At 38.1% G+C, this 17217-nt stretch overlaps 1 protein-coding gene across 1 annotated transcript in view; it reads left to right on the top strand.

The window, feature by feature from the left end:
• Nucleotides 1-17217, top strand: part of LOC125483475 (disco-interacting protein 2 homolog A-like) — a 28852-nt gene that overhangs the window by 596 nt on the left and 11039 nt on the right. Inside the window, exons 2-8 of the mRNA XM_048598696.1 lie at nucleotides 298-444; nucleotides 5706-5817; nucleotides 6542-6651; nucleotides 7405-7535; nucleotides 9040-9208; nucleotides 9476-9646; nucleotides 11923-11984. Coding sequence (XP_048454653.1) covers nucleotides 298-444; nucleotides 5706-5817; nucleotides 6542-6651; nucleotides 7405-7535; nucleotides 9040-9208; nucleotides 9476-9646; nucleotides 11923-11984 — 902 coding nt within the window. The remainder of the gene's footprint in view (nucleotides 1-297; nucleotides 445-5705; nucleotides 5818-6541; nucleotides 6652-7404; nucleotides 7536-9039; nucleotides 9209-9475; nucleotides 9647-11922; nucleotides 11985-17217) is intronic.

Here is a 17217-nt window from a genome sequence, read left to right on the forward strand (position 1 = left end):
TGGGATTGTGCGAATGCTCTGAGCAATGCTTAACCGTGTTTCTTTATTCTGTAACTGGTGTTTAACTTTTTTAACCTCTGCAGGAAAAATGCACAAGTCATTATGACAGTGATGCATTTTTACAAAAATTGTAAAATTTTGTTTTGGTATCAATAATTGTAGTTTCTGAATTTACCACACTGTGTAGATTCTGTCTTGGATGCCACTGAATCAACTTTGGTATTTAATTTTCTAATCATTTGTGAACAAGAGACTGTTCCTGCAGAATTTATGTATTTGTAAACCACAATACAACAGTGTATCATTCTGCTTCTTTCTTTAGGTATCGACCTCATAATGACTTTCTATGGGTGCCTTTATGCAGGATGTGTCCCTGTCACCGTGCGACCTCCACACCCCCAGAACCTTGCTACCACTTTACCCACTGTCAAAATGATTGTAGAGGTATGATAGTGAGCAATTCTTAGCACCTTTCTGAGAATTTTAGCTTTTAAATATTGATGACTTTAACTTTAGGAATTATGTCATTAACTTTGAAATGTTTTATTCATTGATGGGATATGGGCATTGCTGGCACGGCTAGCATTTGTTGGCCATCCTTAACCGTCTTTGAACAGAGTTGCTTGCTTGATCGTTTTGGGGGCAGTTAAGAGTCAACCACATTGCTTTAGGTCTCGAGCCACATGTGGGCCAGTCCAGGTCAGGGTGGTAGGTATGATTCCTTCAAGAACATCAGTGAAGAAGATGAGCTCTTACAACTTGTGGCAATAGTTTCATGTTCATCATTGCTTACACTAACTTTCAATTCCAGATTTATTAACTGAATTCTGGAGTGTTGGGTTTTCAATCATGTTCCCAGAACAGTAACCTGGGTCTCTGGATTACTCGCCTTGTGAAATTACCTTGACATGACTATATCCACCTCTACGGCATAACTGATTTGAATTATCTTTAAGAAAGCAAGAGGTCAGGTTTACCGGCCTGTAGTTTCCTGCCTTCTGCCTCTGTCTCCTTAAACAGGGTGTTATGTCTCCAGCCCTCTGAGGTCCTCCTTGACACCAGTGATTCCTGAAAGATCAGCTCGAGTGCCTCTACAATCTCCTCAGCTATCTCTCCCACATCTCTGGAATATAGTCTGGGTGATTTATCTACCTTCAGACCTTTCCGTTTCACCAGAACTTTGTCCTTGGTGATGGCTACCACACTCACCCCTGGCCACTCAGGCTGTCTCTCACTCTGGGTGTGATATTGCCTTCCTGACAATGCAAAGCTGACTGATCTGATAAAAATCAAGGACTGGTACTCTCGTACAGTTAGACCTCCTGATAGTATGTTTTGTATTGTAGACGGAAAGAAAAGGGTTGAGACACAGTTACCATTTGTCAGATTTGTGTCCATGTGAAAAAATTTGGTTGAATTGTGTGAAGGCTGCTGCTGTTTTACATTATTCTTTTGAAAGTAACTTGTTTATATGACCACTTCCATTGAAATATTGGTGCAAACGGCTCAAATGAAAATTCTGGATTAAAACTGACTCATCTGTTTGCTAAATTGTCTCATGACAGTATACACAGTCAAACTGAAATAAACTAATATTGATGTTCTTGCAGCCAAATTTATTTCATACAGGTCTGTACTTAATAAAAGGTTATTTTTCTTGCTTTTACTTACAAACACTATCTTCTACCTCCCTTGTAAATGGGGAAACTTTCTCAAGCCAGCACTAGACAAAAGCAGGCATCTTTGTACCAAATAATTGTGTAAATGCCATGTGTCAGCCAACACCTAGTTGTTTACAATCTTGCGTATGAACCGCGAGTTTGTGTTCAAGCCAGGGCTTTAGCATAAAACTGGCATACTGGCATTCTAGTGCAGTACTGAGAAAGCATTACACTTATAAAGGTGCTGTCTTTCAGCTGAGATGTTAAACTGAAGGCCCATTTACCTTCTGGAGTGGGTGTAAAAGATTTGGTGGCAATGTCTTGAACAAGAGTAAGGCAGCTTATCCCTCTTATCCTGACTGACACTTATCTCTCAATCAACATCACAAAGCCATATTATCTGGTCATTGCTATTTGTGTCAATTTGTCTGAATGCTTATGAGCTGCTGTTTCCTACATAACTAAGGCATTAGAGATGGCTTTCACCAAAATGAGGGGAAAGGATCATGTGAGAGGAGATGTGTTAAATCAAGGAGGAGCAACAAGGAAACAAAACAGCATTGCAGTTTGGGTTATGATAACCATAGTGTGACAGGAATGGACAGAGTATACAAGCTTAAGGATACAGCAGTTAAGGCCAGAGATTGCAAAAATGTTTGAAAAAAATCAAGGTGCTATTATTTCTGATACTTGTAGCATGTAGAAGAAAAAATGTATATGACCCTGATAATAGAGGCATGACTAGGACTTAAATATGGAAGGTTATTTGACATTTTACAAAGACAATATGCTAGGAAAATGTGATAGGCTAGCTTATTAATTAAGGTTTAAAAATCGACGCAATTGCAGGAAATTATCTTCTTTTGAAAAAGAAAGATATCGAGTTAGATTTGATGGCAGTAAGATATAGGAAAGATAGAAGTCACTGCTTTGGAACTAGCATACACTCCAGGAATGAGTATACAGGAAGAACTAAGTGAGGTATATGAGGAGGGTACTTCATTATCATAGATGATTTTAATCCACATTGATTAGGCAAACAAAATTGGCAAAAGTAGCCTTGAAAATAAGTTCAGTGTGTGTCACCTGGGCAGTTTCTTAGAGCAGCAAGTTCTTAGTGATAAGCATGGAAACAAGATTAATTAAACCTTCAATTTGAAGGGGATAAATTTGGTTCTAAACCTAGGGTCTTAAATATAATTAATGGTAAATATAAACTGAAGACAGAATGCACTAAAGTGATCTGGGAAACTCAAGGATAGGACAGTCAAGCGAGTGTAATAACATCTCTGAGCAGGTAGATTAGAAAAATAGGACAGCAGTGTATAGTACAGTACGTGAGTTTTTGAGGAAGGAGCAAGCAGGATAAATAAGGGAGAACCTGTGGCTGTGACGCACTTAGGTTTCCAAAAGATTTTTGATAGCATGCTTCATCAGAGGTTTCTACACCAAATAAGAGCCCAAGGTGTAAAAGTAACACATTGGCGTGGGTGAGGGATTGCTTTGCTAACGGGAAGCAGAGTAAGAAAAGACTCGTCCTTTTTTGATTGGCAAACTAACTTTTGGATTGCCATGAGGATTAGTGCTGGGTTTTCAAAGTTACAATCATTGTGCCTGACTTAGATGGAGGGACTAAGTGCGTAGTGGCTAAATTTGCCCATGACACCAAGCTAGGTCAGAAACTAAGTTGTCAAGAGGAAATAGAGATTCTGCATTCAGATATAGATAAGTTAACTGAGTTGGGGGAAAAATTGCCAGATAGCGTATTATGTTAGAAAATGTAAAATTAACCACTTTTTCAGGAAGAATAGAAAAACAGTATATTATTTAACTGGAAAGGAGGTGCAGAACTCAGAGGTACAAAGGCATCTGGATGCCCTCATACGAATCTCTCAAGGTTAGTTTGTACATAGAGCAAGTGATTAGGAAGGCAAATGGAATGCTGCTGGAGCAGTTTAGGCCAATGCTGACTAGAGTTGAGAAGGGTGAGGGGCGATCCAGTTGAGTTATACAGGATTCTAAAAGACATTGCAAAGTAGATGTGGAGCTGATGTCTTCCCTTGTGCAGCAATCTAGAACAAGAGATCATAATTTTAGGCTAAGGAGTAGCATATTTAAACCTGTTACGAGGAGGAATTACTTATCTCAAAAGATCGGACTCACTGCCCCAGAGAATAGTCAATGCTGGGATATTGAGTAAATTTAAGGAGGTAATGGACAGATTTTGAATTAGTAATTTGAAGGGTTTTGGGGAGCAGGCAGACAAGGTGAGGTTGAGATGAGATCAGCCATGATTGCATTAAATGGCACAGCAGACTCGAATGAGCTGAATTGCTAGTTCCTCTTCATTTTATATTCTAATGGTGTGCATAGCAAGGGAATGGAATAAAAAAAAAAAAAGGAAATTTTATTGTAACTATCCGGGGGTTTGGTAAGTCTAGAATGCTATGTCCTATTTTCGTCCTGTATTTGAAAACTGATATCGTTGTGTTAGCAGCAGTTCAGAGAAGGCTCACTTGATTAATTTCTGAGATAAAGGGCTTTTCTTATGAAGAAATGTACAACATTTGGGGCTTTACCTATTGAAGTTGAGAAGAAAGAGGCGATTTTATTGAAACATGCAAGTTCTGAGGAAACTAGACAGGAGAAACTGAAAACTGGGATACCCAGTTTAAGAATAAAAGTATTCACTTTACAGACAAGATGAAGAGAAATTATTTCTGAGAGTTGATGTTTTATGAAATGCTCTTCCCAGAAAACATTTAAGTTTATTTGAGGCTCAGATGGTTTTTGATAGACAGGGTAGTTGAGGGTGGTGGCGGTAAACCGGAAAATGAAGTTGTTGTCACAACCAGATCAGCCCTGATCTAAGCAAATTTGTTTGCAAACTCTCACAAGCTATATTCACAAAGGAGGCAACTACAGCCATGAAGATTGAGTTTGCCTACAATTTTGGATACTGGTAGGATTTCAATTTTTAAGTTCTGCGAATTAGTTTTACATTGTTTTTGATCAATTTTGACAGATTTCTGATAATACAAGGGAACTCCAAAGTTGTGAAGGGCATGTGGAGTTGAAGCCAAGATCAGATTTGCTGTGATTTTAATAAATGGTCGAGTAACTTTGAATGGCTGAATGGTCCCTTCTTGTTCCTGTTTTCCTATTGTAACAGTGGTGACACTTTAGAAACTGCCTGTAAAGTGCTTTGAGAAGTCTGGTTGTGAAAAATGTGCTGTATATGTAAATATGTTGTTTTATTTGTAAATGGGATGTTGGAATGGGGGGAGGTGGTGGGGTGAGGTCACATTAAGCGAGTTGCTTTTATCAATATTGTTTTTTGCCAGACAAAAATGACCTCAGGCTCTCAAAACGTACTTCACATTTGTCATTCGCCTGTAATCCATCAGGATGGCCATGGAACTCTGTCAATATAAAATTAAGATGAATTCCACTAAATCTCCTCACCAATTTTACACAGTGTCTCCAGCTGTAAACTTTCAAAAATCAATACGAGATAATTTTATTTTTCCAGTATAAATTCTGAGTATTTTGTCTTTAGCAGACACTAGTAACACTTGTCACTGTGTTGGTTATTCATTTATTTAGACTTGTATATATCAAAGAGCATGTTACTGCTCTGTTTTACTGTAATTAAAGTGACTTGATATTCATATTGGAGATTGAAACAAAACTAACTGTGGCTAGAATTTTCAAATAATAAATAACAGTTTAAAAACACCTCATCAAAATGTCATTATCATTTTTCTTTGCCAGTTGGCAGGTTCTACTACTTTAGTTTCAGATTTTTGATTTGACAATGTGTAGGAATGCTACAACAACTTATTTGCATGAGGAATATTGTTGCAATATGGTGCCAACACCCGTAGGAAAATAATGGATGATTGCATGACTAAATTGATGTTTTGGACAGCCCAGCATTTCTACGGTACACCCACTATTGCCAAACAAATTCTGGTCATTGACTGAACATCCCAAATGATTTTGGAGGTGTGTTATCATTTTTGTTCCTTTTTTTCTATCTAGGTAAGCAAATCTGTCTGCATACTCACAACACAAGCTATATTAAAACTGCTCCGCTCAAAGGAGGCAGCTGCAGCCGTGGACATCAAGAGCTGGCCCACAGTTTTGGATACCGGTAGGATTTTAGTTTTAAAAAATCCTGCAAATTAGTTGGACAGTGGTTTTAACTAATTTTGATACATTTTCTTATATTACAAGGGAGCTAAAAGTTGTGAAAGGAAGGTGAAATTGAAGCCAAGATCAAATTTACCATGATTCTATTTGAAGCTGGAGTAGGCTTGAGGTTCTGAATTATTTACTATTTTCTTTCTTATCATTATGTTCTTTTAATAAGGTTCCTTCATTTTTCAATTTGTTAAAGATAGTTGATTTAAAACAGTCACTCTACATTCACTTTGTGATTGTCAACTTGACAGTTTTGAATTGGCTTCATCTCATGAAAATACTTCAGTTCACCTTAGAAAGATTGGTGAAGGGCATACATCAATGAATTTCAGTTCCTCCGGTTACAGTTGTCACACTGAAAGCTAACTGGATATTAGATCGCTTGCACATTGTAAACATCTCTGGCAATTAATGGAAGTAGCTAATCTTCCTCTGCCCTGAGAAAGTAACAAGAGCCAATGCGAACTCTAAGAACAGCCTATTTAAGGACATTTTGTGATCTAACCCATATTTATTTTGCTGCTTGTGCGGTGATTGTAAATTTGAGTGTCAGTAAAAGGTCGATCTTCAGGAAACTACAAATATGGGAAATTGAAATGTTTACCTTTTCATGGTGAGTTTGCTATTGGTATTTTAATAATTTGCACTAATCATGATTTATGCCTTTCAATTAGATGACTTGCCCCGAAAGAAGCCTCCCCAAATATACAAAGCACCAACACCTGAAATGTTGGCTTATTTGGACTTCAGTGTATCCACCACTGGAATTCTTGCAGGAGTGAAGGTATGGAGTTTTTTCTATGGATAAATGTATGTGCTAATTAAGGTAGCTATGAAATTCTGAAAATCAGCAAATTCCACAATATAGTTTGATATTCCATGCCCCTCACTGTATAAATGTTTTGCTTGGTTATCCAGTGTATGGATTATAGTATGGGCATTACTGGAGGATTTAATGCGTGTCTGACTCTAACTACAGTGCACAATCTGAGATAATAAGAACTGTCATCATACCTCTGGCGAAAGGGCATCTCTGAAGTCCTGTCCATGAAACAAGACTCAAATAGAGTAAAAGTTCTGTTTACTATAAAATTCCAGCTGTAACATATTTCCATTTTGATCCATACATCCAGTTAGTATGAGGAATTTCAATTGGTAAAAGTGCCGAAACCAACCAGCATAAAATGAAGACTTGAGTAAGAAAGAAAATCACCTCTACTTGTAATAACTTTGACAATAGAATGTCCCAAAGTGCGTCACAGCCAATTAAGTACTTTTGAGGTGTAGCTAAAATTGTAAACACGGGTCCTTTAGCTCACTTGGCTGGATTGTTGGTTTTGTGAGGCAGTGATGCCAGCAGTATGGGTTCAGTTCCTGCACTGACTGAAGTTACCACGAAGGGCTCTCCCTCTCAACCTCTTCCCTCGCCTGTAGTGTGGTAACCTTCCATGGATTTAAATTTTGAAATTTACATTGGGGGAAAAAAGGGAAATCTAGAATTATATGCCTTTTTGAATATTTTTCTCATTGTCAACAGATGTCCCATGAAGCAACAAGTGCCATGTGTCGTTCTATTAAGTTGCAGTGTGAGCTGTACCCTTCCCGACAGATTGCAGTTTGCCTTGACCCCTACTGTGGTCTTGGTTTTGCACTGTGGTGTCTTTGCAGGTAAGTCAATTGCTGCCAAACTTGATTGATTATAGCCATGCAAACTGAAGTACAGGAACTCTGTTCAATTATGGTAGTTGTGTAATTTACCAATTTGTACTTTTGCCAGAGATTGGAGTTATTTGGTTCCATGTACTTAATTGCAGTGACAGCAAATGTGAGTCAGAGACACCATTTCGTAAAAGTTTTATCTGTCAAGGACCAATATATAGATCTAATTATGAATAAGTAAAGCCAAGGTCAGAATTGCAAGCATAATGCAATCTTGTGGTGTGGATTGATGTTAAAGGTATGGAACTGTGATCATTACTTCCCAGTATTTATGATAATCCAAACCCAAATCGAGGATGTATGTTTTGATTCAGAAACAGCATATTGTAAACAGAAAATCTTGCGTGCTCTATGCAGCACACGGAAAATTGCATTTTTTCTGCTATTAAGACAACATGATTTCGTGGTGTGATGACACACTGCGTGGACAAATTAATGTGCGAGTTGAGCCTACTGCTGTGCAAGTTCAAGATTGCACCTTTTGCATCATTGCTTCTGGTTTCTTCTACACTGCTAAGGGGAAGCACCAGTAGACACAAGGCAATACCCTGAAAGGATGAAGCAGAAATGAGATAGTTAAAGCAAGTATGGAGATCTAGTGACATGCCACTCATCCAGTCTTGCGTAGAATAATAAGAATCAGTTAAAAGAAACTAACTTAAAATGCTGAATATCACTGTCTTGAAATGCTGGACTCAAAGGCACTTAGGATGAGATTCTGGCATCTAGAAATAATACTGCCAGCAACCCTAGACCACCTCATTTTATGACAGTCTCTGCGAGATAAGATAATTGGAAGTAGACATAATACAGTGGTAAAATATCATCTATATTTTCACTGGAATGAATAAATAGCAGTACTGGTTTGTGTTCCACAGCAGTGTATTCAGAGAAGTAAATATTGTTCTTATTGTCCTGTAAATTTGTTTTGGTGCAAATAATTTTTGCATCTGGATTTGTAAATCAATTCATACTTGTTTCTCTGCAGATTTGTCATTTTTTTTAGCTTAAATGTACTCCACCTAATTTTAACCAAATGTTTGCATGTGTCCCTTCCATTAAACAGAAATCATTTGTTTGTTTCTGAAGACTGAAATGTTACAATCTTAATTTGCATTCCTGAAAGTGTTCAGTTTTCATGCTGCCAGGTATATTATTTCCCTGATCATATTTTCAATTTCTCAACTTGGTGTTGAGTGAGGTTAAATGGTGGGCAGTATTTTTTATTGAGGTTTAAAAGCCATCACTAAAGCACTGGAGTCAACAAGCTTAATCACATTTTGAATTGTTTTAAAACATTTTGTTTACCTACAAACAACTGTGTATTTTTAAATGTTTGGTGTTGAGGTTTCCTCATGATCTCCATGGTCAGTTGTTTCATTTTCAATATTATACTGTGAGGCACACCAGATATGCATTTTCACAATGTTAAGCATCTGTTTTCTCCCCCCAGTGTTTATTCAGGTCATCAGTCTATCCTGGTTCCTCCACTTGAATTAGAGACTAATGTCTCCCTCTGGCTGTCTGCAGTTAGTCAGTACAAAGTGCGTGTAACTTTTTGTTCCTACTCTGTAATGGAGATGTGTACCAAAGGACTGGGTGCACAAACAGATACGCTGAAGGTAGGAATCAGTAGCATGCCTGGAATTTACCAAAAGAGCTCGGTCATTGATTTGAAGATGCTGGCAAGTTAATGGTTACTTACTTTTCCTTCAAATCATATTCCTCCATGTCAAAGGTCAGAACCATTTCAAATTGCAAAATTGAATGCAATGTGTACCTAATGAAGTTATTTTGGCTTCTGTGTTTAAAATCTCAGGTGTAATATCCTTTTGTCTTGTTTGTCATTGTGCGCATTGGGGTTGCTTCTAAACATTTTCTTTCTTCAGGCAAAAGGTGTGAACTTGTCCTGTGTTCGGACATGCATGGTTGTCGCAGAGGAGCGACCACGAATAGCGTTAACACAATCCTTCTCCAAGTTATTTAAGGATCTTGGACTATCTCCGAGGGCAGTCAGTACAACTTTTGGTTGCAGGGTCAATGTGGCCATCTGCTTACAGGTGAGAATTCCGTCCTCTATACTAAATACAAGCTGAGAACACATTGGAATAGCCTTTCACAAAATCGCAGAATTGTCATGATGCAGAAGGAGACTATTCAGTCTATCATGTCTGCATTGACTCAGTGCATTTTAATGTTGTGCCAATTTCCTGCCTTTTCCCCATAACCCTGCACATTACATGTGTATTTAAACAGAAATGATGGCCTCTTCAATACTTAATTGAACCTATCTCCTCCACACTTCCAAGCAGTGCATTCTAGACATTAATTACTCATTGTATGAAAAAGATTTTTCTCACCTCTCTCTGCCACTGATTTGCAAAACACTTGAGATCTATGCCCTCTTGTTCTTGATCTATTTACAAGCTGGAGCAGTTTTTCCCTATCAACTCTGCCCAAACCCTCATGATAGTGAACATTTCTATCAAATCTCCTCCTAGCCCTCTTCTCCAAGAAAAACAATCTCAACCTCTCCAATCTTTCCTGAGAACTGAAGTGTCCCATCCCTGGAATCATTTTCATAAACCTCTTCTTCATTCTTCTTCTAACGAGCATTTGGCACAGTCTTGTATTTTCTTCCTATTGCTGCAGAAAGTCCACCCATCTCGTGCTTCATTGTTGCCAGTAAAATAGCCAACATTGCAAGCTTGTTGGTCTTGTCTGGAATTATGTAATTGCTCAGTCGTATGATGCAACTATATTAAAGCTGTCTGCACTGTAGGGGAAGCTATCAACCATCTCTGACCTGATTGACTAATTTGAGGCTGTATTGTCCATTGAAAGAAAAACAATTCATAAGACACTACTGTCCCGTCTTCCAAAAGAAGATAATCCGGTCAATGTATACAGTAATGTGACTTTAATATAGTTAACAGTCCCATTCCCATCTCACTGAATGGGTAACACTTCATTCTGCGCTTTTGAGGTACATCTGTGTTGTAATACTTGGAAGGAAAATTCTAAATTTGCACACCTGGTTCTCACTTTCTTTAATCTCAATGGCTGATATAAATTGAGAGTGCAAACAATGTGAGAAAGTGTCAACAAATAGTCTTTTTGATATATGAAAAGGTTTACACCGTCATGCCTTTCTCGATGCTTTGTTGAGATGCTACGTATAAAGCTACAACACAAGTTATGTAATGGCTGTGCTTTGTGCGTGTGTGTGTGTGTATGTGTATGTATGTATATTTTGAGATCTTTGTATTAGAGCATCAGGGTGACTTTGTTGGCTTTTTCAGTGTTTCCAGTAACACTTTTGCTATTTCTGTTTGTCTCTTGTCTCTTGCTTATGCTTCTCTCTCTTTAAATCTGGCTGTCCCTTCCTCCCTCTGGGCTGACCTGTATCATCTCCATTCCTCGCTTCCTCCTCCCTCGCACTCTCAGCCACACAGGCTGGGCAAGCTGGCTGAGCAGGTAGAGTAATTTGTTTTATTTTGCCCCTTGTCCTTTACTTGACCAACTAGCAAAATTTTATCTTTCTTTATCTTTAGACTGACAAAGCTGAGAATCACTGCTTTATTTAAAAACTGTGCAATTTCATAATCCAGAATTTATTTGGAATTTCATGTAGAAAGCAATCTAGCAATATGTAACTAATGAATATAGCTTACAAGCACAGATGCAGTTTCTTGGGTTAAATTGTTTATTGCATAGATGTGACTAGAGCGTAAATATTATCCATTTCCAAGTTCCTATTAAGCAGCAGAAATCTCTCGGATGTGTCTGTGCCTGTTTCTCTTGCACTTTCCTTCCTCCTCTAATCGATTCTTCAGGGCTGTTTGTTTTTTTTGTCATTTGTTAAAGTTCTATTATTTTTACCCTAGTTTATAAATAACATTACAGCCTACACATAGCAGGGTGCCAGATTCCACCTGCTATACAACTGCATTCACTCTTGCCCTTTCAAGCCAAGAAGCCAGAAATAAAATTACAGCTTGAGGCCAACTCAAGAGAGTCGGTTGTTTTTTTTTTTTGCTGTTCAAAAAGTAATATCGAAATTGATGAAGAGATTTGTAATCTGTTATGATAGCACCTGTTATGCTGAATGTGTAATTATGTTTGTGAGGATACATAATCATGGAAGTATAAATAAGTAGTGCTTTGTAATTTTGAATGTTTCTTGGTTTAAAGCTGTTTCTGGCATCTGCAGATTTGGCAGGACACCATGTTACAGCCCTACTGAGATGTGTTGTGTAGCTAAGTTTATTTGAATTACTTAAAGTAATGGCTGTGTCACGTTCATTCTTCTGACATCAATGTCTTTGTTTACTAGGGAACGTCTGGACCAGACCCAACCACTGTCTTTGTGGATATGAGAGCCCTCCGGCATGACAGGTATGCCTAAACCAATTTCTTTTGGACTTAGTTTTGTTGACAACTTTTCACACACTTGATTACTTTGCATCATTCATCTAGACCCAGAAAAGCAGAAATATCTGAATACTGAATTTCCTTCACTGCGTATGCAATATGCAGTATTTTCAGTCAATTGGTTTTACAAAGTAGTGTAAAGTATTCACAATACACAAGTATTATGCTTGACTCGGGTGCATAGTGGTAAGTAAAAATCACCATACTTGATCTAACTCATTCAATGTGTTCTTTTGTTGCTTTCTCCTTTCTGGTTAGCTGGCTTCCCCTTGAATTCTATTCCCCTCAATTTCTCCTTGTATTAGTGAGTTCCCCATTTCAACCATTCTGTGTGTAAAAGTTTGTCTTTTCTCCCTTTTGGATTTTATTGTTGATTATCTTCCATCTAGTTCTGTCCCTAGTTCTGCACTTATTCTGCAAATGGAAACTCTTTGTCTCCCTTTTACAATCGTTAAGTCTTGACACAGTAACTATTCAGTGTGCTTTTTCCTCGGTCCCCTTTCCAACCCACCTTCATTCCTCCTCCCCAGGATATAATTCTGTGTGTGGAGTACAGGGTTCATTACACCTTTACTCTGAAGAATAGCTATTGAACATGTGAGGAAGGAATTATTTCAGATTGAATCATAGTTCTGATCCTGATTTGGAGAGCTTCTCAGTGGGGTGTCCTCTCATCATACCTTTCTGATCCTCCTTTCTGACTCCAAATGCTCTGACTTCTGTTATGCCTTCAAAGAATTCGATGAAGTTCCTCAAAGCACAACCTTCCTTTTTACCCCGTGCTGATTATTTTTATCACTTTTTTTGCATTGTCTAGTGATCTGCTATTACGTATTCGGGTAAAGATCCCATCACCTTGTCTGCCACTGATGTTGAACCAATTGACCTATAGTTCTCTGGGATATTTTCATTTCCTGTTTTAAATAGAAGATCACATTACCACTACAGTAAACTTTTTGTTTTAACCAGCATTCTTGATAAACCAGCAAAAATTATATACCTCAAATACCAGGAGTTTACTGTATTATTGCAATCTCCACGATGTCTGAGTAGTCAGTTGAGGGTGCAAGTGAGAAGCTTCTCTGCTGGTAGGGCAATGTTGCCTTTATTATTTAAGGGATTTATGCTGCACATATTGACATTGACATTTCCCCACCCAGGGTACATTTTACACCTTTGCCACTCTCGGTGCTTCTACCAGGTGTTCCACGTGGAAGAATACCAATTCATCAGCCGAGGGAGGGTGGTACATGGTCACCAGGAGGTCTCCTTCCCTCTGTTAAACCTGAGGCCATAGGACTTCATGGGGTCAGAATTCAAAGAATCTGTGGGCAACTCCCTCCCAACCGAATACCACTGTGCTACCACTTCTGCTGAATCTGTTTTGCTGATGGGACAGGACATGTCCAGTGATGATGGTGTCTGGAATATGGTCTGAGAGGTATGACTCAATGTCATATTTGTCAAGTCATTGCTTGACAGCTGTCCCAATTTTGACACTAGCCCCCAGAAGTTAGTAAGGAGGACTTTATAGGCTTGACAGGACTGTTTCTGCCTTGTCTTTTCCACTGCCTAAGTTGACACCAGGTGATCCAACGGTTTCACTTCTTTGTTGAGACTTCGTGGTGACTTGCTAGGTGATTTCAGAAGGCAGTTAAGAGTCACCACATCACTGTGGTTCTGGGGTCACATGCAGGCCAGACCAGGTGAGGTGGCAGATTTTCTTCCCTGGAATTAAGTCAGATTTTTCCAGAAATTTACAGTGCTTTCATGGTCATTAGTGGATTCTTAATTACAGATTTTAGAAAAAAAAATTGGATTTACTACCATCTGCCGTGGCAGGATTCGAATCTGGGTCCCCAGAACATTAGCTGAATTTTTAGATTAATAGTCTCGCAATAATACCACTAAGCAATTGCCTTCCTGTATAAATATTTATGATCTAGTTAACATTTCTGACTTGTTAAATGAAGTCAATATTGCTTCAGTTCTGATCAAACTAAAACCTCATAAAATGTGCACACTTCTACAAGCAGAATTTACAGAGGAGTGTTGGTTACTGACTTCACTCCTGGCTCCTGTTCTGAACTTGCAGTGAAGTCTTGTGCTCCATTTTGAAGTAGAGGTTGGTTGTTGCTACTATTATTGGAACTTCAGTTGCTATCTGTACCAACCAATGTCTACCACTAGATGGATCCTGAAAATACTGCGCAGTATAAATGAGCATATTTTCTTAAATATTGTACATGTATTCATTCTTGTATTTCATTTATATGTAGTAGTCTATTTTACTTTACATTAATAATAGAAATAATTTGCATATGTATGCTACAGTGGTTTAATGCGAACATTTTTATTTCAGGAGAGAAATGACCAAAGGAGTCTAACTCTGGCTTAAAACTTGATTCACATGAGAATTCTGACTGTAATTGCACTTAGTCTCGATTTTCAGCAATGTAGGCCAAACTTGAAGTGAGGATGTATACTGTACGAAATTCTTCAATGCTCTATTTTAAAATAATGAAATAACTAGGGCTTGTAGGGATAGCTTCAAACTAATTAGAGGAGGAGGAGGAGGTTTTGCAAGAGGGTAAATGTAGGCTTGGAAAGCAAAAGGTTCTGGCAGCCTTGCAGGGCTCCTATTTGGATAATGACACCCAGAAAGGGACAGCGTACAAGCATAGAAAGGCAGCAGAAAATTGGGTTCAGGTAAGAAAAAAATAGTTTAAAAGGCCAAAATGAATCGCTCTTTACTTAAATATAAGTGATATTTGGAACAATTCAGACTAATGGGGATAATCTTATTGCCATTTGAGATCTGCTTACAAGGAGATTAAATCCGGGAAGTAAATATACAGGGGTATGTGACTTTTTGAAAAGACAGGCAGGGAGAAAAGGGTGGTGCAGTAGATTTATTAGGACGAGATGGAATTAGTAAAATGGCAATAGATGATCTTGGATCAAAAGATGTCGAATTCATTTTTAAGGAGGTAAGATAAAACCAGGAGAAGACGACACTAACTGTATTGTAAAATAGAATATGTCAGGAGATAACGAGGGCAAGAAAAAAAGCATTACATTAATCATGGGTGGCTTTAATCTTTTCGTTAATTGGCAGAGGTCGCAATGAGAAAGAATTCATGGGGTGAATCTGGGACAGTTTCCTCAACCAATATGTTATGTGTTTAACCAGGGATCAGACAATTTTGCTTCTGTTTATGTGTGAAGAAATGAGTTTAATAAATGATGTCAGAATAAAAGTTCTCCTAAGAAACAGTGACTACAACATGGAAGGATTCAGTTAGAATGTGTAAAATTTGGTTGGAAACAACTGTGCTGCATTTAAATAAGGGTAATTACAAAGCGATGAGCACAGATTTGGCTGCGATGGACGTAAAAAGGGAGTTGAGGAATGGGGCGAGTGTTTAAGAAAGTAGATCATTACTGCAAAGATATATCCCATTGAGGATCAGGGTTTCTAGAAAGAGGCTTAACTGACCACAGTTAACGAAGGAAGCTGAGGATAGTATCAAGTAAAAAGAAAAGAGTACAATGTTTGGTATGTTTTAAGATGACCAAAAAATAAACTGAGAGTAAATGCCACAAGAATTATCACAATGGGAAGCAAGAGCTTCTTTAAATATGTTAAAATGTAGAGAGAGGCAAAAGTAAACACTTGTTGCTTAGATAGTGAGACTGAAGAAACAATAATGAACAAGCAGGAAGTTGCTGGGAGTTAACATAAATACTTTGCACGATTCTTCACAGTAGAAGACACCAATAGCATTGCAAACCTATTGAATAATAAAGGGAAAAAGGATGAGGGAAAACAAATACAATAACTACCTCCCTGAGAAGAAGTACTTGGGGAACTAATGGAACTAAAGAATGCTAAGTCCCCAGGTCCTAATGGGTTACATTCTAGGGTATGAAAGAAGGATAGTGGGTGCACCGTTAATAATATTCCAAGAATCCTTAGGCCCTGGAAAAGTCACAGTGGATTAGAAAAAAGGGAGGGACACAAAATAAAAGTAACCATAGCCCCAGTAAGTTTAATATTTGTCATTTGGAAAATGTTAGAGTCCATTTTAAAGGATGTAATGGAGCGTTTAGAAATACCAAATATAATTTGAGCAGAAAGGGCCCTCTTGTGGCGCAGTGGTAGTGTCTATACCCCTCTGCTGAGAGGCCTGGGTTCGACTCCCACCTACTCCAGAGGTGTGTAATAACATCTCTGAACATGTTGATTAGAAAACTAGATTAATGAAAAACGTATATGTATTTATTAGAGCAAAATCAGTGTGACTTCATGAAGGGGAAATTATTGCCTCTCAAATTCTTAATTAGCAAGGGAATCAAGGGTCACGGGCTCAGGCAAAAAAGGGGGGTTGGGGGTTATCAGATCAGCCATCATCTCATTGTATCGTGGACCAGACTCGATGGCTGAATGGTCTACTGCTGCTGCTACACCTAATAGTTTTACAAGTATTAAGTCATTGATTTAAACTATGAATTGCTGTAAACAGTGTACAGTTTTTTTCCAAAACTTTTCCAATTTAAAAGTCTCTTGTTTTCCAGTAAGGTACAAAAATCATTCTATTAGCCCATTTATTCATGAGTGTAATGCCCAGGTGTAGGATTATATCATACGGTCCAACCAGTTTGCTCTGCCACTGTCATGGTTGATCTTCCACTTCACGTTTCACACCGCTACCTTCCAAATGCCTTGATCTCCCAATCTGTTTATTTTGTGCTTGAATACTATACACTCAATGATGAAGCGTCCACAACACTCTGAATTGAATAATTCAAAATCTTGTTTGAGTGAAGAAATCACTGCTCTTGTCAGTCAATGATTCAATTCACTTTATGGTCATTTTAATACAATTCCATGGAGAAATGTTGACAAAAAATTAGATTTGGTGTTTGCCTTTATTCAAACCTGCTGTAAATAGCATATTAAGAGATTTTTCATCCAGAATGCACAAGCTGTCCAGCTGGTGTCTCTAACACTGAATATTTAAATACTGTTTTGTAAGGATGTTGAATGTATAAATAGAGCCTTAATAGCTCTGTAATTTTGACTGTTCCATGGTGTGGGCTATTTTTGAAAATGCTAAAGCACTAATTCTGAAGTTTTTCTATTAATCACTTTCAAGTAATAGGTGTAATCTTGTCCCTCATAGTGAGATCACTG

This window comes from Rhincodon typus, chromosome 7 (assembly GCF_021869965.1).
Source record: "Rhincodon typus isolate 14 chromosome 7, sRhiTyp1.1, whole genome shotgun sequence".
Lineage (NCBI taxonomy): Eukaryota > Metazoa > Chordata > Chondrichthyes > Orectolobiformes > Rhincodontidae > Rhincodon > Rhincodon typus.